The sequence below is a fragment of the Diadema antillarum genome, unplaced genomic scaffold (assembly GCF_040938485.1).
Source record: "Diadema antillarum isolate AM-2024a unplaced genomic scaffold, OU_Dant_1.0 seq00001565_RagTag, whole genome shotgun sequence".
Classification (NCBI taxonomy): domain Eukaryota; kingdom Metazoa; phylum Echinodermata; class Echinoidea; order Diadematoida; family Diadematidae; genus Diadema; species Diadema antillarum.
The window spans coordinates 364,724-389,774 of record NW_027272288.1 but is presented as its reverse complement, the minus strand read 5'-3'; the positions used below and the strand labels follow the sequence as shown (position 1 = coordinate 389,774).

Below are 25,051 nucleotides of genomic sequence, written 5' to 3'. Positions count from 1 at the left end.
ATTTTGCATTGCATGTCAACCCCAAAACAGCTCAAATTCATGATTTCGTATGCAAATCCAATGCAAATTGTGTTCTTTTGCTTAATTGATACAAATCAGATTATTTCAACTTTTGAATATCAAAATCAATCAATTCTAATGTAGATAAGCTTGAAATAGTGCCTGCAACAAATTTTGGCCCAAAAAAAAGAGAAAAACAAAAGGACGAAAAACAATAAAATACATAAGAAATTAACAAAACACTAAAAAACAAAAGAAACTAATTTTGAATACGCTATTTTTTTACAAGAAAATTGTTTGATGTGTCTTGAGGAACTCTGACACGAAAATTTAGCAATCCTTCATTCTTTTTGATGGAGTTATAGGTGAAAATATGATTTCATGCATAAATTTGCATAATTAATTTATTAAAAATATGAAATTAACATTTTTCTATTGTATTACCATGTAATCTTGTAGTTGACATCCGGCTCTATGTTCAGGCAAAATTTTGCGGCGATTGCATGATCGGCGGCCGAGATCTGAAGGGGGGGTCAAATTGACCCCCCAGTAAAAACTTGGTCTCAAATAGCCCGGTTAACACACCCCTACATTGCCCCCACATTTCCAATGTTTCTAACCTGTGTTTGAAGCAGAATTTTGCTTCATCTGTGAGGTCCAACGCTTGACAAGCGGCAAAGTGGATGGTGCCTTTCCACCATCTGTGTACGTGGAAGAAAAGTCATGTTAGGATTGTCATTTTACGAGAAAAAAGGTGGGTTGGCCACTTATGTATATGACAAGATAAAAATAAAAGCTACAAGATCTTCACAGAATTTCACAAACAGAAGATCATTTTTGCTGCTTTGGGACAGTTTTTTTTTTAATTCAAAAACGTCCTATGTTAGAGAAACAGGTCTTCTGTTGCTCCGCATTCACATAAATGTGACCCGTCACTGTACAGGCATGCTAACCTGGAAACATTAAACTGCACATTACTTGAATATGAGACCATTCTGAAGCAAATAAATTTCACACAATAATAAATATATAATGTACTCTTAAATGAATCCCACAAGGACTGGAGCAATCATCCCCCAGCATTCCCACTGATTCCCACTGATTAATTACTAGTCATCCCCTTTAAATGAAACCCAATATTTGTATCATGAAGAATTTTAGCCTTCTCCTCTTTCTACTTCTATCACAGCTCGTTACTATTGCACCATAAAAATGTACATATTGAGCAATATCATTTCTATTTCTATCCTTGACATTATTCCTTGTCTCATCAGTGCCAATAATCTTATATTCTTTAAAATTATTTTATTATGCATGGCTTACATTACGATATTTTATTGTTTTAAAATATTGGAAATGAGCACAAATGCCAAGGGAACAAATTACAGAGAGAATTTGAGAACACAGAAATTCACATAAGTCTGATGCACACTAAAATTTCTGGTTTTTACAACCTGTGTCTGGAGCACGCGGAAGAGTACGTTGTGTCATGACGGACAGCTTCCGTCGCTTTGGGGAGAGAATAGTCGGGAGGGTTGGTTTGCGTTTGGTTGTCCCCTGGGGTACTTTATCGCCACCTTTCGTGAAAGAAATACAATTCAGAGTAATTATGAAAAATGGGTGATGGAGATAAATAAAACAAAGATGAATATACAGCTGTATAGCCAAAATTTGAATCATTAATATCCCTCTACTGCCTTTAATACCATAACAGCTAGCTTCATCTGCATACCACATTGTGCTCATTGTTATTTGTCATTTACAATGTATATTGCTAATGACGCTTTTCTTTCTTTCCTTAATCACAATACTAGAAACTTTAAATGATAACAATCATTTTGAGGCATGAAACTTTCACAAAATTGCCACTGGCATTCAAAGCATTGAGTACTCCAGAGTGATTGTGTGCTATTTTCTTTCATGAATAAAAAACAAGATGAACAAAAACTCAAAATTTGAATTGTTCCAGCCTTCTACTGCTTCTCATACTTTAAAAAAATCCCCCCGAGAGAAAAGCCCTGTTAAAGACAATGTGTATACCTGTCTGTCTAAGGCGGCTAGCAGCCACGAATTTTGTTTCCCGTAGTAGCTTTTAACCTGTCAGAAGCGGCCAATGAGCTGATAATTCAGCACGGTTTTTCTGCTTTTAGTAGCCGTGCCAGTCATTCATTGGCAACGTTCAGTGATCGCAATCGCTGCATTCATCGCTCATTAAGTATCAAGCTTTCTCCACGACTGTACACGTGCTACTGTACAACAATAATTACATCAAGAACACCAGCATTGTTCAATGCATAAAACACACGTGTGCATACGTATACACATACATGTACATGTACGTACCCGGTACTTATAGATGTACATGTATACAACGATGATACATATGCATTTGTAGGCAATGCACACAAAGTTGGAAAACCTGTCTATAGCGGCCACCTGTATATAACGGCCACTTTTTTCGTTTCCTTGGGTGGCCACTATAGACAGGTTTGACTGTACTATGATTTGATCATTGTTTTTGTTATCTATATTGTTAATACTGCTTTTCTTTCATTGCTAGACTCAAGTATTATTTATGTGTTTATTTTACCATCAAGTGCAGTGTTTATAATAACTATTAATAATGACAATCCTTTCGAGGGAAAGCAAATTGCATTTTGCCAAATTGCCACTGGCATTCAATGCATTGTGTAGACCAGAGCTTTTGCATGCTATTTACAGTCATAAATCTTGACTAAACTTGCAAAAGTTTCATTAATGCTGAAATTTTGGGTTTTACAGTATCCAACCTGAGACTGGACCATGAGGAAGAAGATTTGGGGAGTCATAACGCTTCAGTATCTCTCTGGCTGAAATTGTGAATGAGACACGTTTCTTCTGGCGAGCTCTATCACTGCCTGAAACAGAAGAAAATACAAGTCAGATTAGATATGAAAAATATGATGCATCCAGAAATACTTCAAATCGAATGTGGTGAGCATTGGAAATTTGTGACAACAAAATAAAAACAATTAGGCATGCACTCGGTTTCTCTTCTATTCTGAGATTGCCGAAATAAACTCCTTTACAGCAACGATGAATTTCATCACACCATTACCTACTGTATGAAGAGTCACACAAAGCATTATAATATACAAGATTTCAAGCTGATAAAATTTCAGAGATTGAAGCAGGATTTCAGTATTAAATAGTAGTGAAATAGAAATGGATTATGTATAATGGATTATTTGAAATGTTGTAATGAAATTGACTCAAAAAACACATGGCATCAATTCAATATTCATCCATTCTGTTTCGGAACAACCTGTGCCCAAAAACAGTCGATAAGGTTTCATGGATCTAATATTTGGAACTCCGGAATTCCGGAAAATACTAAAAAGCTGCCTCTGAACAATTTCAAGAAAAAATTTTGATATGCTCTTGCCTTCTCCTCATTTTAGTCAAAATAGGAAATTTGAATTGCATTTTTTTATTATTTATTATACATGAGCTGCAATCGGTAATGTCTTCTCGTACCTATTTACACGTATTTTTGTAGTCTCATTCTATACCTCGTTCTGTTTTGTTTGCTTTGCTTCATGTGATGTTATTATATTTGTTTTGTTTTGTCCTCTGTCTTAGTATGTTTTATTCTCTCCATGTTCCCTGATGTTATTGATAATTTCTATTAATTTCAATTTTGTGCTTATTTTAATAAGTTTCATTCTCTCTTAGCTCCTTTTATCATTTGATATTTTAATGTTTAAATTGCAATATGTGCATGATATGTTTTCAAGGGTACATTCTTTTTTTAACAAGCCTCTGGCTTTCTCAGAACTGTACCTGCTACATTTTGTAAACATTTTATATCGACACAATTTTTATTACTGAATAAATGTATGAATTGAATTGAATTGAAGAGGCTTCTCAAGTGGCTTATGGCTAAGTAGGTGGCTCTGTCTCCAGATCACGGGGGTACATGAAAAAGCCCTCTTATGCTCGTCATTTCAATAACCATTTAACATCACAATGTCTTGCACAAGTGTGCCTGCCCAGGGTGGGCACAACTCTCTCCATAGCAATTACATTAACCTTTTAGCAACTGAAGATTCCATACATGTAATGGTCTATTGTTCAATGAAAAGTACAGTAATATTACTTTCATGTCAATAACTTTCTAAATTATGCAAGATAGATTAATGCATGTTAATTTTCATCTATTTCAAATTTTGTTAATTTGAAAGCCTCTTTAATATAAAGACTTTACCAAGAGACTTGTGGGTCACAGAAATAATTCTGATAATCCTTTGTTGACCTCCAATGTTTTTCAACTTATCCAATTATACAGGGTGGCCTAAAAGAATGGAATGCATAAGATTTTTAATTTTAGCAATATCTTTCCTAATATGTCATTATTTGTATACTATTGGAAAGGCCATTCTTTTTCCAAAAGAATGACACCAAGTTCTTTAATTTTGGTTAATGCATCATGGTTTTAGGACCATTTTTGTACAACCCTTACAAATTTCAAAATGTGATCATTTTGCACTTTCAGAGACACCGATATCAGCGAGAATTCGGCTTGCCATAGAAGCAGTGACATTCACAATGTGTGGAATGTGGCTGTCATTGTCCGTTAACACTGTGAATGAGACGACCTGACGACAATAACACTGTCCGCCCCACATTCCGCACATTGCGAACGCTACTGGTTCTACGGTAAGCCGAATTCTCACTGGTTTCTGTATCTCTGAGAGTGCAAAATGATCACATTTTGAAAATTGCAAGGGTTGACAAAAATGGCCTAAAATCGTAACACATTAACTGAAATTTAAGAGCTTGGTGTCATTCTATTGGAAAAAGAATGGCCTTTCTAATAATATCCAACATGACGACATATTTGCAACGATATTGCTGAAATTAAAGATCTTAGGCATTCCGTTCTTTCTGGGCCATCCTGTATATTCAACACTGTATAAACAATAGAAACAGTGAGGTATAAACCACAAAGAAAACATCAGTTTCAGGCAATTCACCTACTAAATGGGTACTGGCATCATTTTCCAGATCTTTTGATTTAATATCTACAATGTATCTTTCGATTTATTATTCATTTACTTATTTATCTATTTATCTATTTCTTTATTTTTAATTTATTTATTCACTTATTTACTTATCTATTTATTTATTTATTCATTTATCTATCTATCTATCTATTCGTTCATTCATTCATTGATCTATTCATTTATTTATTCATTTATTCATTCATTTATTCATTTATTCATAACTTTCATGCAAGCTGGGCTTTAGAGTATCTAACCTTGGTCAGGGCCATGAGGCAGAGGACCCACAAGCAGGTATTTCTTCTTTTGCGCTGTGGCTGCAGTAGAAGATGAGGCACCTTTGTTCTTCTCCTGGGGCGCTTTATCACCACCTTCAAAAGAAAGAAAATTCAAGTTACAGCGCTTAGGGAAAATGGACAAAGACGCACTCGTATAAAAAAACAAGGTAAATGTAAAAGTTATGATCTGATTATCTGTCCAAATAAGGTGTCCCCTCCAATCCTCCCGCAAGGATAACTTATGAAACTTGAAAAAATGAAACCCCAAATTTGAATCATCATTGATTTCCACTTTTACTACATCTCGGGTCGCTTGGCTTCAAATTTCGAGACAGGAAACCTTTGCAAATTGCAGCCTATGTTCTTTTTTGCTGCATGAAAATTCCACAAATCATCGCTGGCATTCAATACACTGTTCAGAATTGCGCACATTTTGCTTCCACTACTCTGGACTCCTTGAGCAATTTGTGAAAGTTTCATCAACGCAAATTTTCTCCAAAGTAAAATTCAGCATTTATTCCATGAAAATACACTTCAAAAAATTCTAGAGGACTCCTACTCTAACATTAATGAGTAGATCCTGAAAGATCATCTCTCCAAAGTTTGTGTTTTTATCCACCGTGTATAACAGTCATTTCACTCTGCTACCTGACCATACAGTGGACCGCCATGTTAAGGAAGTCCTCCTCAAGACCAGCAAATTCCATATTGTTAAATTAAAATTTTTGTATATATAACTGTGTTCTTTGTAATGGGAATGCACAGTATTGTAATAGCTAGTTACAATTGATATACTACATCTTGATTAGGAAATGTTTTTATTGCTTTTAAATACAGTGCTCTCTACTTTAATGGGCTATTGTTTACATGATTTCCGCTTTAGTGGACTATTTCTTTACATGATTAAGCCTAAAAGGTCCATGAGGGGAGAGGGAGGGGTGGAATCTGCCCCCCCCCCCTTGACATTTCCTGCAATACATTGTATTTGTGCAGCATGAGGCCTTGTCCTGAGTCTTCTAAATCTCCTTTTTCTTAAAGTCTCACGCAAACTTTTGAGACGAAATTTGCAACATCCGCATGACCGTTTTTGTAACAAATGTCACCCCAAAATGGGCACAATTTTGTGATTTTGCAATACAGTTTCTTTGAAAAAAATGTGTGCTGTTATTAAAGTCATAGAAACCTCATAATTTTTACTATTTATCATTTTGAATGATTATTTCTTTGCTATGTATGGTGAAAGATTGGTCAGTGACAATTTCGAATTGAAAAAAAAGAAAAAACAAACGCTAAAAAACAGTGAAATAGATAACAAATTCCAAAAAGAATAAAATGTGAATACAAGAATTGCAATAACTTTCTGTTTCTTTTTGATGTACAGTTATTGAAGATGTTAAAAAAAACTTCAAAAACCCTAAATTTTGACTCTCGATGATTTTGCTTAGTGTTCAACTTGATAGAACAATATCTTGGATATTTTATTTCCAAAATGAATTAATCTAAATTTAACATTGAAACTGACAACAAATCTCAAGTTGCAATCTTGTATATCACAGTGTGGATGTCGAGTGTTCCAAATTTATTCATTTTGTGCATTCCACGTTTATAACAACTTTATATGATAACAAATCTTTTTGAGGCATAAAACTTTCACAAACTGTCACTGGTATTCAATGTATTGAGCAGACAACTAAGCTTTTTCCGTGCTATTAACTTTCACAAAACCTGGCTCCTTGTGAAATTCACAAAGGTTTCATGCATGCTAAAATTTTTGGTCTTGCAGTATCTAACCTGCGACTGTGGCAGGAGGAAGAGGGCCTTGCGTCGGAAGCCCTTTCTGTTGCTCAGTGGATGGCGTTGTGGATGAGTCATCAGTGGTCTTCTCCTGGGGTGCTTTATCTTTATCTTAAACAAAAGGAAATTCAATATTATAGACTACAGGTAGCATAAGGAAAATAATATGATATGATATAATACAAGGCAAGTACCAAATTGTGTCTCGCCCATTCGCATACAAGAAATCAATACTTTTCTAACTCCCAGAAGTTCATTGACCCACCTATGACCTTTGACCTTGTGGTGACCTTCAACTTCCCAAGGGACATTTACCATCCAAGTTTGGTCACAAACGGACAAAGCGATCAAAAGTTCAGAGCCATAATCGAAACGCGCCATAAAAACTTAATAGGCCCTTAAAATTTGTTGACCCCTTTCTGTGACCTTTGACCTTGTCATGACCTTCACCTCCCCAAGGGATATGTACCATCCAAGTTTGGTCACAAACGGACATAGGGCTCAAAAGTTACGAGCCGCAATCGAGACGTGCCCTAAAAACTTAACATTGGGCCATAAAAGTTTGTTGACCCCTGTCTGTAACCTTTGATCTTGTGATGACCTTCACCTCCCCAAGGGACATCTACCATCCAAGTTTGGTCACAAACGGACAAAGGGATCAAAAGTTATGAGCCATAATCAAAATGCGCCATAAAAACTTATCATTGGGCCCTAAAAGTTTGTTGAAACCTGTATGTAACCTTTGACCTTGTGATGAACTTCACCTCCCCAAGGGACATCTACCATCCAAGTTTGGTCACAAACAGACAAAGGGATCAAAAGTTATGAGCCATAATCAAAATGCGCCATAAAAACTTATCATTGGGCCCTAAAAGTTTGTTGAAACCTGTATGTAACCTTTGACCTTGTGATGACCTTCACCTTTCCAAGGAACATCTACCATCCAAGTTTGGTCACAAACAGACAAAGAGATCAAAAGTTATGAGCCATAATCAAAACGCGCCATAAAAACTTAACATTGGGCCCTAAAAGTTTGTTGACCCCTGTCTGTGACCTTTGACCTTGTGATGACCTTCACCCCCCCAAGGGACATCTACCATCCAAGTTTGGTCACAAACGGACAAAGTGATCAAAAGTTATGAGCCATAATCAAAACGCGCCATAAAAACTTTTAACATTGGGGCCTAAAAGTTCGTTGACCCCTGTATGTAACCTTTGACCTTGTGATGACCTTCACCCCCCCAAGGGACATCTACCATCCAAGTTTGGTCACAAGCAGACAGAGGGATCAAAAGTTATGAGCCATAATCAAAACACGCCATAAAAACTTAACATTGGACCCAAAAAGTTCGTTGACCCCTGTCTGTGACCTTTGACCTCGTGGTAACCTTCAACTTCCCAAGGGACATCTACCACCTGAGTTTGGTCACAAACATGCAGATACATCAAAAGTTACGAGCCATAAATGAAACGCGCCCTGAAAACTTAACATTGGGCCATAAAGTTCATTGACCTCTGCCTGTGACCTTTGACCTTGAGGTGCCCTTCATGTTTTGTAAAATGTGTAACTTTGTATTAATACTCTTCCCTCCAATCTTCAGGAGAGAGTTATTCAAGTTTTTGTAGCGTTATGGACAGACGACGGACGGATGGACGACGGACAGACGACGGACAGACGACGGACGGATGGACGACGGACAGACGGACGGACGACGGACGGATGGACGCCGCAGGCGATCCCTTAGTCTCCCCATACCTCCGGAGGGCTCGACAAAAATGGAGTAAAACAGAATACAACAATTCATGTGACCATACATCACAAAACGAACAAAAAGTCACACCCCTTGATTTCACGCGAGTACTCAAAAAAGGTGAAACTGGTCAACAAAGTCAATATTGGGATTTTCATAGTTTGTGGAAGAGCTACCCTTCTTCTACAGTATTCTTTAGTTTGGGATCATGGGAAAGTGCATTTTAAGCAGTTTTTCGAGTAATGAGATCAGGTACAGTATGTCTTTAGAGGCCCCTCTTCATTTCTTAACAACCCTTTGCACACTCTTCACTTCCAAGTCTAGTAAAACTTTTTTCCTATATAAGGGATAATGCTAATGCTTTGAAAGTTGGCACTAATCATGACCAGATTAATTTCACCTTAATCTGATTACATGTATCTCTTCATTGTTATAGTTCCAGTGGTTTACGTCCTGTTTTTTGTCCCATTCATCGCACAGCTAGCACAGTTTGGTGAAATTAAGCGCTTGAATAGACCCTGTAACTTCAGGGCCTCTTTTCTCGGTTCACACTTTTCCAGAGTGTGTGCTTTTTTCCCAATATTAAGATGGGTTAGGAGACTCCATTTAAATTGAGCTACCTAATCATTTTAAAGCTTGAATATTGAGATAGTCTGCTCTTTCAGAATCTGCCCTTAACTAAAAATCCATGGATGGCAAGTTTTTGTTGGTTTTGATGGTCGTAAGTTGCTAAGTGGCATTTAATGCAATGAGAAGAGAAGAGCATTTGCATGCTTTTTACTATCGCAAGTCTTGGCTCCTTGCAAAATTTGCAAAAGTTTCAGGCATCCTAAAATTTCCTGTTGTAGAATACTGTATACGTCAAATATTTCATGAGGTGTTCACTTTCGTGAATTTGGCAAGTCAGGTGAAATTTGTGGAATTTAAGACACGTGGAAATATTGAATCTGATCCCGATGTGAATGTGATGTACGTCTATACAGTTCTCCGTTCAGAACAAGACTCCACAATTGCAAATCTAACCACTCGCGAAATCGTCGGGATTTCCCCAATTGCGAAAATTTAGACTCACGAAATTTATGACGTTTACAGTATCTCACCTGAGACTGGAGCATGAAGAACAGGACCTTGAATCTGACTCTTCTTCTTCTGGCCCTTTGTGCTTGTGCGGCCTTCGACACTTCTCTGGGGCGGTGTAGCTTTATCATACACAGAAGAAAATTCAATGAATAGTACATGTAGTACTTACCAGGTAGTACAGAAACAACATTGCAAATACGGATGGACAAAAAAGGTACAGATCCTGTGCCTCAATAAGGTTTTTCCCCCCTCCCCCTCCCTCAAATAGTATATATGTAACTCATGATTTTTTTAGAAGAAAATAACACCAAAAATTTGAATATTGATGATAGCAATGATATCAGTATAATAATGCTAATGATAATAATAATAATAAAAATAATTACAATCATCATTATTATTATTATCATTATCATTATCGTTATTATTACTATCATCATTATCATTATTATCATTATTATGATTATTATCATTATTATAATCATTTGAAATTGTACTGCTCAGAAACTGATTCCATTTAATACATACATTACATGTACATGCTCAAGGTGCAACAATGTGTGCAAGATGCAAATTACATTCAGGTAGCAGGTGTACATATTTAGGGAAAGGAAACAAGGTGAAACAGGGACAATGAAATTGCAGGATCGCAGGATTCTTCACTACCCATTTTATAAAATTGCACGGCTGACAGTGACAGTGTGTAACAACACTTCTGTCCTGAGGGAGAAAGATTTGCGGTGACACCATGTGTATACAGTATACAAGGAGTCCTTAACCAGATCGTTGTTTGGCAGAAGAGTCTAGAAAGAAGAGAGTTGAAGAGGGAAGCGACATACACACGTATGGAGGTTGTAAGGAGGGAAAAAAAGTGAAGAGTGGGGAACAGTAATGGGCTAGAAGTTGAAGTTGCACTAGTGGAGACGGTCGAGAAAGGAACAGAGAGAGTGGAAAGGAAGAATAGAGTGAGAATCAAGTAAGATGTTTGGACATCGTTAAGAGGAAGATGAAATAGAAGGGAAGAGGAGGGAGAAATTGAATGTTGGAAAATCATGGAGATAGGAGAGAGAAGTGAAGATTCATGAAACCAAGAGAAGAGCACAGTCGGCGAACAATGTGGACTATGGAATGCGGAATCAATGAAGAAAGGACGAATAATACCGTGAAGGAAAGGTAAGTTGAAGAGAGATGAGACTATGTTGAGAGAAGGGAGAGAGAGAGTGCAACTTCAACTTCTAGCCCATTACTGTCCCCCACTCTTCACTTTTTTCCCTCCTTACAACCCCCATATGTCGCTTCCCTCTTCAATTCTCCTCTTTCTAGAGGCTCTTCTGCCAAACAACGATCTGGTTAAGGACCACATGTATGGTGTCACCGCAAATCTTTCTCCCTCATTTACCTCACCATGCAAACCTTCAAACAACAAATAACTTCTGTCCTATCTGCATACATGTTGTGATGATCAACCAATCAGATAGCTACATCATGATTTAGGAAATGAAAATCTTACAAGGACTATGGAGCTGGGGTGTATTATAACAGAAAGTGCTTGCATGTACACCCCTAGATTGTTTCACATATTTCAAACATGGTATTAAACTAACCTTTCTTTGGATCACAAGGACGAAGAACTGGTACTAGCACCCACTGCCAATTCTTTGGAGGTGGCCCGACCGTTGAGACGTCTTTGCTATAGTGTAGCTCAGGAAGCTTAATGGCACTCTCAGCTGGTGGAGTGTCATCTTCAGTCCTTTCCTCGGGCACGTCAGTGTTTGCTGGTGAAGTAGCCGATGTGTCGTCTTCAATAATTTCCTCTACGTCATCTTCAATAATTTCCTCTACGTCATCTTCCATAATTTCCTCTACGTCGTCTTCAATTATTTCCTCGGGTACGTCAGTCTCGGCTGGTGGAGTTGCCAATGGGTCATCTTCACTCCCTTCCTCAGGCACTTCAGTCTCTGGCTCTGCTGGAGGAGTAGCCAATGTGTCAATGTCGGTCCTTTCCTCGGGCACATCAGCACCATCTTAAAATGGAAGAAAATTGAGAAGATAAATTCTCTAGATACAGCACAGGGGAAATAATGTTGAAGACCGTGTCATTACAAGATGAATGCATGAAAGCCAATTGTACACAAATTACTAAAGAATCAGACACTCCCAACCCCAAGCCCCTTCTGATCTGGAGATTCTCCCGTCTGACTCTGAATCCACCCTAGCAAGCTGGAGTCTCCTCTCCTGGTTAGTGGTGGTCCAACTTGATGGGCGCCAAGTGCCTTGCTGGGTCAGGGTTGATGGATGCTTTCTTTTAAAGTCTCAATGCTCATGCTACATGTATCTCAGCCTTTTTCTTTTCTTTCCTTTTTTTTTAGACATTATACTTAAATGACCCGTACCTCGTCATAGTTAATGTTTGCGTATATTTGAATCACATTTCGCCACAGAAATTCTTTGAAATCCAACTCACATACAGGAAAAATGCTGAAAATTCCAATTATGGAATCACAAGTTCACTGATCGATATCGAAAATTTGCAGCTATCGTCGTCAAACGCTAACGATGCGGAATAGTTGTGCGCTAAGGAAGGGGCCGTAACTTGTCATAGACTCCCATAGACTTAGCACATGTAAAAGATGTACGTGGGGAAAACCGTGATGTTCCCATAGACATATACACGTGAAAGATGCGTGCCGGTGACTTATAACATGTATTCCTATACCCTATTAAAATTTCAGATTTTCGCAAAAAACTGTTCAGTTTCACCACAATTTGCTTGGTTGTGGCAGCCCTGCCAAGTTTCAAGCGTACCGAACACAGTCCCGGGTATGAATTTTTGTTTAGTGCGCTCAAAACAATTTTAAGCGGGGTGACAGTATTCGGGCCCCTGACGAGGTGCGGACACCTCACTATACAGTCTAGACCATACTCTACAATGGCAGTAGGGGCCTAAGTAATATCAATTCAAAGATTCAATTTGGCTTAAATTAGAGTTCAATTAATAACTTTAAGCACATGCTATTCTATTCATCTTATTAGTTTACTAGTATTTTCTCCCAGGAGATCTCCCAGGAGAGTTGGAGTCTCTGCAGCTCCCAGGGGCCTAACGACGTTAACAACTTATAGTGGCCTAGACCCTAGCTAACGTTAACGTTAGATGTTCCATAGTTATCTACTAAATTATAAAATGGGTTCAAGAATGCAGCCAATTGGAAGCGCTGAAATGAGTCACGTGTGCGTGCATTGTTTTCTTTACTAACATGCACCGCCGTGCAAAAAAGCGTAAAGTCACTGACGTCACAATGTTTACACTAGCAGTACGTGCACACTCAATCAGTTGTTATACAACTATCGTTAAAAGTGCGTCGCGCGCGCTACTGCTATACGCGCTGTCAATCCTGTATGTAGTGTAAACAACTTCTAACAATTACTAGTTCAGGCTGCCAGCCGGCCTTTCTTGTGCATTTACATGTGGCGTATACTGCTTACGTATAAGTACAGTAGGGTCTACTTGAGTACAGTTGAACCTCTCGTATCCGGACAAGTCGGGACCGGGGCTCATCCGGATAAGGGATTTGGCCGGATACGGGAGACTCAATGCTTTATACATGTACATATACATACACATGTACTGATGTAGCCCATTGTAGTACCACATGTAGTAATGTGTATACTGCAACCTTTTAATTGTTACACCCAGTAACAGACCCCAAAATAGAGGTTCGTGTTTGCAAGAATTTGGAAGGAAATTTGATGTAATGTATATTCATGTTGGAAGTAATATGTGATTCATGTGTGTTTGTGTAGGAGTTCTCAAGGAGTTGGGAATCCCCCTTTCCTCCGTAATTATTATTTTTTTAAAAAATCACGGCGAGATTGCGTCCGTATAAGAGAGAGATCCGGATAAAGGGAGGCCGGATAAGAGAGGTTCAACTTTACTTATATGTGCGGGATTTCCGAGTGCGACGTGCGTAAATGTTTGGGACGAACATCTTCGGACATCTTGACTTTTGAGCGAGTGCTACATGTAGCTGACTGGTATTGACCCACAAAAAAGGTACATGAAAAATGCTGTTAGTTTTTGACCCATATCTTTATAAATCAAGTAATACACAGGTTTGAGTTCGTGACGTTAGTGGAGATGCAGCTCACTGGAGTCTTGGGTATTTACAATGTCTGGATGTGCTGGATGCGTGATGTGATGTGACGTCCAACCACGGGATGATTCCAGGAAAGCGCCAAAACTGGCAAAAATTAGCGGACGGCGCAGAATTGACGAAGGAAGTGAACTCGTCTTACCTACAAAGTTATTTTACTGCTAACAAACTGGAGTAGTGGTCTACCCACCTACTCTATCACTGCAGTGTAGTAATTTGGAATACATGCACAAGATCAGGTTAGTACTGATTTCATTTTTGTCGTATACGAATTTGTGTAAAAAGATGTCAGACTTCAGCTTCACGAGGCTGATTCGTGCGTGGAGATGTACGAGCCGCAGAAAAAAGCACCGAAAATATTTTGACGGATCAGGCCGCTAGGTGCAGCAGTCTGGCCTTGTGCGAACACGCTGGCGCCCGTGTTTTGATGGGTGCTCTGCATTGGTTGATTAAAATTCGATTTTTGAAGAAAAAAACAGACAGGATTTTTTTTCTTCCATGGATAGTGGACATGTGTGTGTAACAAAAAATCACCGTGCAAAGTTGCGACAATTTATACGTCAGATGTGAAATGAAAAAGAAGTGAATAGGGGTCCTCTTGAGGACTTCCCCCGGAGTCCGTATGACTAGCACTATAAAGAGGAATCCCCGGGGTCCGCATGAGGCGCGGCCGGGCAATATCCTCTTGCGGGATAGCGCGAGCGGTCCAAATGAGCGGGTTTCCCGGGCCGATAGATTTCATTTTGTGGAAAATTACTTGAGTTGAATAAATATTGCCCAAAAAAAGCTTAAAGGGACTGTACAGTACTGGTTGAGACCTAATTTCAGGTTTCTAACATTTTTAGGAGAGATAATAAGAAATCTCATACGAAATATGAAAGAGCATGCAATTCTATGAGAAATTCAATGTTTATTTGATAAAAATTGGTTTTGAAATGGCTGAGATATCCAAAAAGAGCGATTCTAATAAAGTGTGGGACCCACACTTTGGAACGATCACTTTGTTTTATTTTGTTTTTGGATGTTTCAGTTATTCCAAACCCAATTTTCATCAAATAAACTTTGACATGCTCTTAAAATGGTATGCTCTGTGCTATATCATAAGTGTTTTCTGGTATCTTGCAAAACTTTAAAGTAGGCACGCATAGAAATCTAAATTATGCATAAACCAGGTTCATATATACCTCATTATAACGAGGAAGTACCATAGATTCCACCTAACCATGTTTCGAATTCACCTAGAAACGCTTACCAATGATAGGCCCTTCTTAATAAAACGAATAACTAGTTTTAATAAAGCCAGAGAACAGCTCGTTTGTACTCTCAGCGGGGAGATGACGTCACCGTGATGAGGCCTCGATCTTAAATGCGAGAGAGCGAGTGCGAGCTAGCGCTAGCTAGCGTATAGCTAGCTGTATACAAAGCCAAGCTAATACGTGTAGGATGCGAAGCCGACTAGACTTTCTTGTTGAAAATGGCTGAAGGTACCTCTGACTTGGATATCGAGGACCTCATTTTGGAATGTGATCCAGATTTGGAGGATTCGTTTGATGATTCGGACTCTTACGATAACGACCATGGGGAGATAGGCGAGTACGACGAAGATGAAAGTGACGTCGAAGGATCATCAGGCAGTGCAGGTGCAGTTGAACGCCAGCCTGTACCGTATCAAAACGAGCCTCTTCCTCGCAATCCCGCCGTGGCTGGCCGGGTAGTGGAGCGGGAGAGAGATGGTGACGAAGGCGCGGGTGAAATCGATCTCCGCAGTAGACTTGACCCAGCTAATGTTCAAAATTGGCAAGTTTTAGCACCATTTGTATAGCAGATTTCATATCAAATTGAATAATGTGAAATGTGAGTATGTATTAGCCCAGCCACAGGCCATCAACATGAATTTGGGAAAGTATCAGAGTATAGAGACCTTTCAGTTTCAGTTCAATAGAACTAAAACAAGATTCAAGAAGTTCGATTGTGAGATTTTGAGTTTGGAATGAGAGCAAGGGCCTAGCTGTTAGCAATTCAATTAGCATGACTTTGTCTGAGCTAGGGCCTAACTTTTTAGACTATGCCAAAATGGGGAAATTAGCAAAGGTAATTTTGTTGTTGAGTCAAGATATCTGGCCTCAAAATGCATTTTTGATTTGGATTTACCAATTAATACCCCTTGATTTTTTAACGTACGCATACAGGCCTTAATTGCATAGCCAAAAGAAATAGTACAGTTTATTGTAAGAAGTTTAAACCCATAAATACCCCACCCCCTAAAAAAAAATAATATAGACCTAGTAAAAAAAAGGTCAAAATGTACAAGGAAATATGTAAGAAATTCACACAAAAATGCATGAGATATATTAATGATAGGGCCTACTGATTTTTTCCCTGTAACTATTTGTTTGAATGTTAAAACGACCTTGGTGTTAATACGACCACCATGAGATTTATCTCGACCACAAAAACATTGAAAATCCATAAAGCAGATACCTTACCTGCAAAATTCAGCACAGAAACAACAGGGCCTGCAGCACAAGGGCCTCTAGCGGCAACGCTAGACCTTGGAATCTGGACTTTCTTCAAGTTCTGGCAGCAGGGATAGGGCCATTCGGGGTATGTATTGCATACGAAACGTTTACGCTGTGCCTATATTAGCGCTGTGCACGTACAGCTGTCGACGGAGCGGCGAGTAGAATCTTCTCGGTCCTTGACTGCTCACTAGTCCTAGTCCTAGTTCTAGTCTAGAGTCTATATGTACTGAGTGCCGTTTTCTTCTAACTAGGCGTAAACCGTGATTGCCGTTGACTATTTTTTGGATTTAGATTTAAAAAATCACTCAGTCCTCATCTTCATTAGATAGTTTGAACTGTGATGTCGAACCATTAACTATCGCTCATCATCAATGCATAGTTAGTGCAACGCTACTCTTTTTACACACAGTTTTCTATGGGCAGCACGTTCGGACAATGATGCCAATTTCATTTTGCATGTCTGGAATATTCCCCACAAATTTGATCTAAATAAAAAGCTTTTGAAGAGATTCCTTTTAAAAATTAATAAATATTGTTTAACATGTTTATTTCAGCTCCATATTGCAATTTTACTAAATAACAGTTTTTGCAGTACTTCGTGTGAGATTTCATCAGTAAATTGACATGTGTAGAACCTTTCTAGTTCGTTTTGCTAAAGTCAGTACATATTTTCTGTTGGCGCAAAAGGGCCGATAATAATATTTGAATAACGGAATAGAGATGGCCGTGTGTAAGCAAAGGCTTACACAGAAATGAAATAAAATCACACAAAAGAAATATCAAAGATTCATTTTCTTGTGATCTTTATTGATTGCATTTCATATAAACAGAAAACATCATCCAGGTGAATAGGTACAATGTTCCCACAAACGAAATATCGCAGACGATTGTACACAGGTAAAATAATGACTTACTGATATCAAAAAGCTTGAATTTCCACGGAAATGTTGTATTACTTTGATAATCCCGTAGTTTTAAATCAGAACTTTACAGTGACAGATTTGATTTTACTAAACTTCCGAGTTTCCTGACGATGAGGCGATCGCGAGCAGAAAAACATAGATCTACAGTCTAGCAATGCATATCACATGCATGCAGCTAGCTAGCTGCAGCGTGCGCGTGCAGGCTCGATACGGTGACGTCACATTCACAGCCGTTTCCAGATCGACTCGCTCCGTGTCTGGTGCCTGCCCCGAGTTGTCCGAGAGAGGGCGATTCTTTATGCGGGCCTACTTTAAAAGCCCAAATTCTCATCTCAACCAAAACTGTACTATCCCTTTAAATAAAGTGTCCGAAAATTGGGGGTTTTACTCTAGAGCTAGAGCAGTAGAGGTCTAACATTTGTGGAAGGAAGCCCCCCCCCCCCCCCCCCCCCCCCACCGCCGTGCTTACCTACCGATGAACGCCACACAATGGGGCTGAATTCACGATACTTAAAGTGAAAACTAAGTTTCGGTAAGTGCTTGAGAACCCGTCTAGCACCATTTCATTTTTTCTTGCAATATATTGAAAGAGTCAGAAACTGACCTGGCTGACGCGGTTTGCCGGAATGATGAGTCAGTTTGGAGTGTTTTGAGAACAATGATTATAGTAGGAAAACCGACTTTTATTCCAGAAGGTTCCAGACTAACTCGGTCTCGGGAAAAATTCGACCCTACTTCAGACAATTCACACGCAGTTCGTGATCGCCACATTCTACTGGCCACTGCAAAATACCAAATGAGGCCTAACTGAATGGATAGGAAAGTGCATGCTAACGTACTAGTCTAGAGTAATCCTGTACAAACAAAACAAAAATGACAGCGCGCGGTCCACAGTTGCTGAGCTGAAGAGACGCGCGGTCATTGGAGTTTTCGTTGTTGTTTATCAAGCGCCTTTGATTGTTTTAGAGGTGCTTGATCGGCGCATACTAATTTTGCATGCGCGCAAAAGAGGTTTTTGATGCGCGCGTTGTAACAACTCGGACCATTACTGCGAGTAGCCAGAACATGAAGCGCTAGTTTATACAGGCCGCTCCCATAGGACAACACTGTACAATCAGAGGGACAACCATTACAGCTCATCCCGCCGTCAAAGCGAAGCCGAGTTATCCCCGAGTCCGAGTTTAGCCTGACCCCGTTCGGGTCGTGCCGAGACTGAACCTTTTAGTTAATATTTCGCATTTTCGTCGTTACCCATCGAATATCTTGTCATAACATCGTTATCCTGCACATTTCCTAAGCATACGTTCACATTTGGGAGCGAAATTTGACAACTTTTGCAGGCGTACCAGAACTTTGTTTGGGCTTTAAAACTGCGACCAGCCCCAACAGGGGCAACACAACACGCAGTGCCACTGTTGGGACTGTGTAGGCCTACACGGAGATCCCACAGTACCGTATAACGTTAACTGTCTACACGGAGCGTCCCGGGGGCGTCCCGGGGTTAAATTCACGAGTACTAACGCTATAAATAGGCGAGCCGCCGTACAGACACGCAACAAATGCCCGCATCTATCACCTTTTTGTATCAAACATACAGAGTGCATGAATACGTAGCTCCCCTCACACGATGTTTCCAATGCCAACAATTCGGACACGTAAAAAGCCAGTGTAGGGGGAAAATAAGATGTGTGAGATGTGGTGATAACCACCACTTTGAGGAATGTCAAACAAAGGACAACCCAAAGTGCTTTAGATGTAAAGAAAACCATTCAGCGGCTTACCAGGGCTGCATCTACTACAAAGAAGCTAAAGAGATACAGACGCTCAAACTTGAGAACAAGGTGTCGTACGCACAAGCTGCAAAACAATATAAGTCGCAGCAGTCTACTGAAATGAATCGACAGAGCGTGTCGAATACCCAACCCTCACAACAAGTAGAGACGACACAACAGGCCAGTGAAAAAAAGCGACAGAATTTACCCCAAGAGAATGAAAAAAATAGGACCCCCCAAAGCACACAATCAAATACAGTTGAAAGTCCGCCTCTGAAACAGAGAATAATTATGGTACATCAAGGAACCCAAACGGAAAAAAGAGAACCTGCTGAGGAAAAAAAAGAGCAAACAGGGGAACCAGAACAACCAGCCACGTCATCTTTCAATGTCAATGTTGATTTTTTGTCATTTGTCACTTTCATCATCAATAATCTGGAGAAAGAAACAACTCATTCGAACAGAATTAGACTTGTGGTTGAAGCAGCCAAACGATGCTTAGATGATACAAGATGTGTCACCCGAACTCATCCATGAACGTCTTCAATGAGTCAAAATACTCAAAGCGAACAGGATACTTCCCGTCGCACATATCATGTATTTAATATCCTTCAATGGAATGCCCAGAGCATGAATGCTCATGGAACAGAATTTTACAAAAAGTTGATAGAAGGTAAAGAACGGACAAATTTACCAGATATTATATGTATACAAGAGAGTTGGTTTACAGATTATAATGTTTTCAATATACCTGATTACAACTCTGTTATTAAGAACAGAGGTTCAGGAGGTAGAGGCGGTTTGGTGATTTATATTCATAAATCTATCATTTTTCAAGAGATACAAACCCCATCTTCTGAAGAGTATCAACGAATAGATGTATTTTCTTTTAATAGACCAGTATCAATTATAAATTATTATAATCCATGTAAAAAATTAGATATATGTAAATTGGAAGATATGATTCAAAATTGTTTTACCGATTTCATATTGTTCGGTGATTTCAATGCCCACAGCGTAGTGTGGGGTGGAAGAAAAGAGGACAGTAATGGAAAAGTGGTGGTTAAATTTTTAGAAAAGTATAATTTGGTTTTATTAAATGATGGATCAGCAACTAGACTGGACCCGCATACGGGTCTTTGGTCATGTTTAGATCTGACCATTGCTTCGCAAAAGTTTGCGCATGAATTAAATTGGAAAGTATTGGAAAGTAATTTTGGTAGTGATCATTTGGTTTTAAAATGCTCATTGATTCGAAAATATTCTAATGTAAAAGGAACAGGAATTAACGAAAAGGTATGGTCATTTAAAAATGTTGATTGGAATTTATATAAGAAAAGAATTGCTGATAAATGTTTGCATTTGGATATATTACAAGTGATAGAAGATATGAATATTCAAGAAAAATATACTTTGATTGTAAGTTTGATTAATGAGGTAGCAGAAGAAAATATTAAAAAGGTATATATAGGTGGAAGAAAAGGAAAGGATCCAGCGCCATGGTGGACAGAGAAATGTGAACAGGTGATCAGAGAGAGAAATCGGTATAGAAATAGAGTAGGAAGGCATTATAAGACAGAAGATTTGGTAAAGTATAAAGAAAAGAAAGCATATGCTCAGAAAGTTATAAGAGAAGAAAAGTATAAATACTGGCTCAAATACTGCCAGTCGTTTAATCGAATGACGGATGTGGGTAAAGTTTGGAAAAAAGTGAAAGGATTACAGAAAAGTAAGGAGAATACTTATGTTAGCAGTAATTTATTTGAGATGGATAAGATGGCACCAGTAATAGATATATTACAAAAAGCAAATCTTATTGCTAAGGCGTTTCAGTTGATCGAAACAAATGATACATGTAATTCAAAAGAAGAAGAAAAAAGGAAACATATTGAGAATGAAGTAATCAAAGTAAATTCATATGAGCAAGTTGATAGTCCTTTCAATGAGGAATTCACAATGAGAGAGTTAAAGAATGCGTTGAAAGAAATGAAAAATACAGCGGCAGGAAAAGATGGTATTAATGCTATCATGGTACAATCGCTACCTGAAATTATGTATAAATGTTTATTACAATTGTATAATGATGTATGGATTAAAGCAATTTTTCCAGTTGAATGGTATCAATGTATACAAATTCCTGTGTTGAAACCGGGAAAAGACCCCACGAATCCTACGTCATATCGCCCGATTACTTTAATCTCAGTGATGTGTAAGATCATGGAAAGAATGGTGAAAAACAGATTAGTATGGTATTTGGAGAGGAAGGATATATTAAATCCGTTTCAAGCGGGTTTTAGAAAAAATAGAAGTACTATGGACCAGTTGGTGAGATTAGAATCTGATGTACAAAAAGGAATGGCGAATAAAGAATATGTGGTTGTTGTGTTCTTAGATTTAACTAAGGCTTTCGATAAGATCTGGAGAAAAGGTTTACTTCAAAAGATTGAAGCGATTGGAATTAAAGATAGAATGTTAAGGTGGAGTGCTGCATTTTTGGGAAATAGACAATGTGTAGTAAAGTTAGATGGTGTATATTCTGAAGAATATGTGCTGAAAAGGGGGACTCCCCAAGGAAGTGTTATGAGTCCAGTTTTGTTTAATGTTATGCTGAGTGATTTAAAATTGAAAGAAAATTGTGTTAAATTATCAGTATGCTGATGATATAGCGTTATGGGGTATGAGTAGAAATTTATATTATTTGCAGAAGAAATTACAAAGAGCACTTGACGAAATTATGTCATGGTGTAGAGACTGGAAGATAGATGTTTCAGCCGATAAATCAGCTGTGATGGTATTTACTAATAAACAGAAAAATAATGTTAAATTATTTATTGAAGGATATGAAATTAAACAATATGTGGAATATAAGTTTTTAGGAATGTGGTTTGATCAGAAGTTAAACTGGAAAAAACATATTGATGTTATTAAAGACAAGGCTGTAAAGCGATTGAATTTGATGAGATGTGTTGCTGGTACACCATGGGGCAGTAACGGACAAATATTACTGATAAGATCAATTTTAGATTATGGATGTGAATTGTATGATGCTGCAAGTAGTAGCACAAAACGTAAACTTGATTGTATTCAATATCAGGCTTTGAGAATAGTTACTGGTGCAGTGCATAAGACATCTCTTGAAGCTTTACAAGTAGAGTGTGGAGAGATGCCCTTAAAATTTCGCAGAAGTATATTTGTTGATAAGTATAGATTTTATTTAATGTCTTTTGAAAGGAAACGGCATTCTACAGTTGAAATATTACAGCCATGTTGGTATTACGATCGATTTCATTGGAAAACCGGTCAAGGCCCGCTTGTTATGAGGGCATGTACTTTGAATACAAAAGTTGAACAAATTTATGATTGTATATTAAAAGAACCATACTGGTATTATGTACCTCCGAGAATATCATATTTTATTTTTGATAACATTAGGAAAAGAAGTGATACTGAGGTAGCAAATTATGTAGAAGAAAGATTATTAATAAGATGGAAAGGGTATTTGAAAATATACACAGATGGATCAAGGCAAGACAATAACAATACTGGTGCTGCTTTTTATGTTGATCAGTATGATATAGGTAAAGTTTTTAGATTACCTTCAATATGTATTATGAGAGCAGAATTAACTGCAATTATAATGGCATTAGAATGGTTAGAGAGTTTTCGTAGTATTTCAGTTGTTATTTTAACTGATTCTCTAGCTGCGTTACAGGTGCTAGAAAATTTGTTCTCTATTAGAGTATTACTAATGTTTTAGTTGTAGAAATTTTAGAGAAATTGAAATGTTTACAATTACAGGATATAGATGTACATTTTGAATGGATACCCTCTCATAGAGGAGTGAAAGGTAATGAAATAGCCGATAATTTAGCAAAAAGGGGGTCTTTTAAAGAAAATATAAATGTAGATATTGCTCATACGAGACAAGAACTTACCAAATATATGGTGTCGTATTATAGAAATATTTGGCAAACAGAATGGGAAACATCAGAGAGAGGAAGAGATTTCTTCGGAATACAGTCACAGATAAGGGAATACAGTTACAAGGAATGAGTAGAAAGGAAGAAGTGTTAGTACACCAAATTCGTCTGGGGAAATGTAGGTTGAATTATTATCTTTATGATATTAATTGTCACGAAAATGGATTATGTGATTCATGTCAAGTATCAGAAACAATAGAACATTATTTATTGGAATGTAAACGGTATAAAAATGAAAGAAAATTGATGCAAAAAATGTTGAAAATAAATGTAGACCCATCTATTGAATATTAGAAATATAATGAAGGTTAGTATAGAAGATAATTTTAGGGCTTTGTGTGCAGTGTGTATTTGAATAATACAAAGCGTTTATAAAGATTGATTATTGTTATTGATATTGTTAGTATTTACTAGCAATACGCACACCTTGTGTGCTCGTATGTTGTTAAAAAATATACACACACAAAAGAGTATATTTATATGTATATATGTATATAGATGCACTGCACAAACTGCACTATTAACGGTGGAGGGAAATTGATCTCACACACTGCCACTTGACAGGTGAGCCGAAACCTAAAACAGAGCGAGTGTGACGTGGATCAACCGAACTGAGCTCACATTATAGACTCTTTCACGAGTATGCCAAGAACCTCACCATTTGCCGGATTTGGCTCTGCCGTTGCCTTTGCCTTTCGTTTTGGTCTTGGATTTCCCGCTTTCAGAATCCTCACTAAACTCCTCTTGGGATTGAGCCCTCTGGTGGACTTCGCAGGGCGTGTGTTGGACACCAGAAATTTGTAGCATGTTCTGCATATGAAGGAGGAAGGTTTATAAAGTGCCGGCTTTCCAAACACAGTCGTCCAGGTGTTTTCCGATGTAATTCTTGCCACTCGAAACCTGTTCCACCCCTTGTCTTTTCGAGTGAACGGTTGCCTACAGTTTACACACAAATCCCTCCCCATACTACAGTTTACACACAAATCCCTCTCCATACTCGGATTCACATTAAATAAAAGCTCTTCGAATTTGGTAGTTTTACTAAATTTACTACTACAGTCAAACTCGGATACCTCGAATTCGTCGGGACTGAAGAAAATGGTTCGACGTACGCGAATTTCGAGGTACGCGTACGTCGAATTTTCTTCGACTTGTCCGATGTTTATCGATGTTCAACGTTTATCGATGTTCAACATGGTGTCTGTTATAGTGCCTAGTGATTGTTTGCATGCTTGTCAATTTGAATTGAATCAACTTTTATATGAATGAATTGAGTGAAAATAGGAAATGAAATCAAAATTTCAGAAATAAAGATTTTGGTGGCCCGATCGCGCCACCAAAAAAAAAAAAAAGTCGGATGTTTACCTTCACTTTTCAAAATGAACAGCGGTAACAATCGGTTACGTAAGATGCTAAAATAAATGTCAGAGTTTTGCGTTTAATTGTGGAAATGAATGACGGTAATATTCGACTCGGTATGATACTAAAATAAATGTCGGATGTTTGCTCATACTTTTGGAAATGAATAACGATAAGACTCAGCTCCGTATGGTGCTAGAACTAATGTTAGATATTTGATTTTGCGTTCGGAAATGAATAAGGATAACATTCGGCTCCGGAAGACGCTGAAATAAATGTCGAATTTTTGCTATGACGTTCGGAAATGAAAAACAATAACATTCAACTCTGTACGATGGTTAAATAAATGTCGGATGTTTCCTTATACTTTTGAAAGTAAATAGCAATAGCATTCGGCTC

General features: G+C 38.2%; 1 protein-coding gene across 1 annotated transcript; it reads right to left on the bottom strand.

Moving 5' to 3' along the window:
• Positions 1-615: 615 nt before the first annotated feature.
• On the bottom strand, positions 616-24,344 carry LOC139710788 (uncharacterized). The gene is made up of 8 exons (XM_071622698.1): positions 23,952-24,344; positions 11,550-11,969; positions 9,966-10,064; positions 7,112-7,225; positions 5,300-5,413; positions 2,790-2,897; positions 1,455-1,577; positions 616-701 (listed from the first exon to the last, which is right to left on the bottom strand). The coding sequence occupies exons 1-8, from the start codon at positions 24,286-24,288 to the stop codon at positions 616-618; spliced, it is 1,401 nt and encodes a 466-aa protein (XP_071478799.1). The 5' UTR covers positions 24,289-24,344.
• Positions 24,345-25,051: the final 707 nt, after the last annotated feature.

What these genes read in the sequence shown, in the direction of transcription:
- LOC139710788 (XM_071622698.1), bottom strand. Translation starts at nt 24,288, where the DNA reads ATGGAGAGGGATTTGTGTGTAAACTGTAGTATGGGGAGGGATTTGTGT. An exon ending in TCCTCCTGCCACAGTCGCAG is followed by an intron (nt 5,414 to 7,111) that starts GTTAGATACTGC and finishes TTTCTTTTGAAG; the next exon opens with GTGGTGATAAAGCGCCCCAG. An exon ending in TCCTCATGGTCCAGTCTCAG is followed by an intron (nt 1,578 to 2,789) that starts GTTGGATACTGT and finishes CTTTCACGAAAG; the next exon opens with GTGGCGATAAAGTACCCCAG.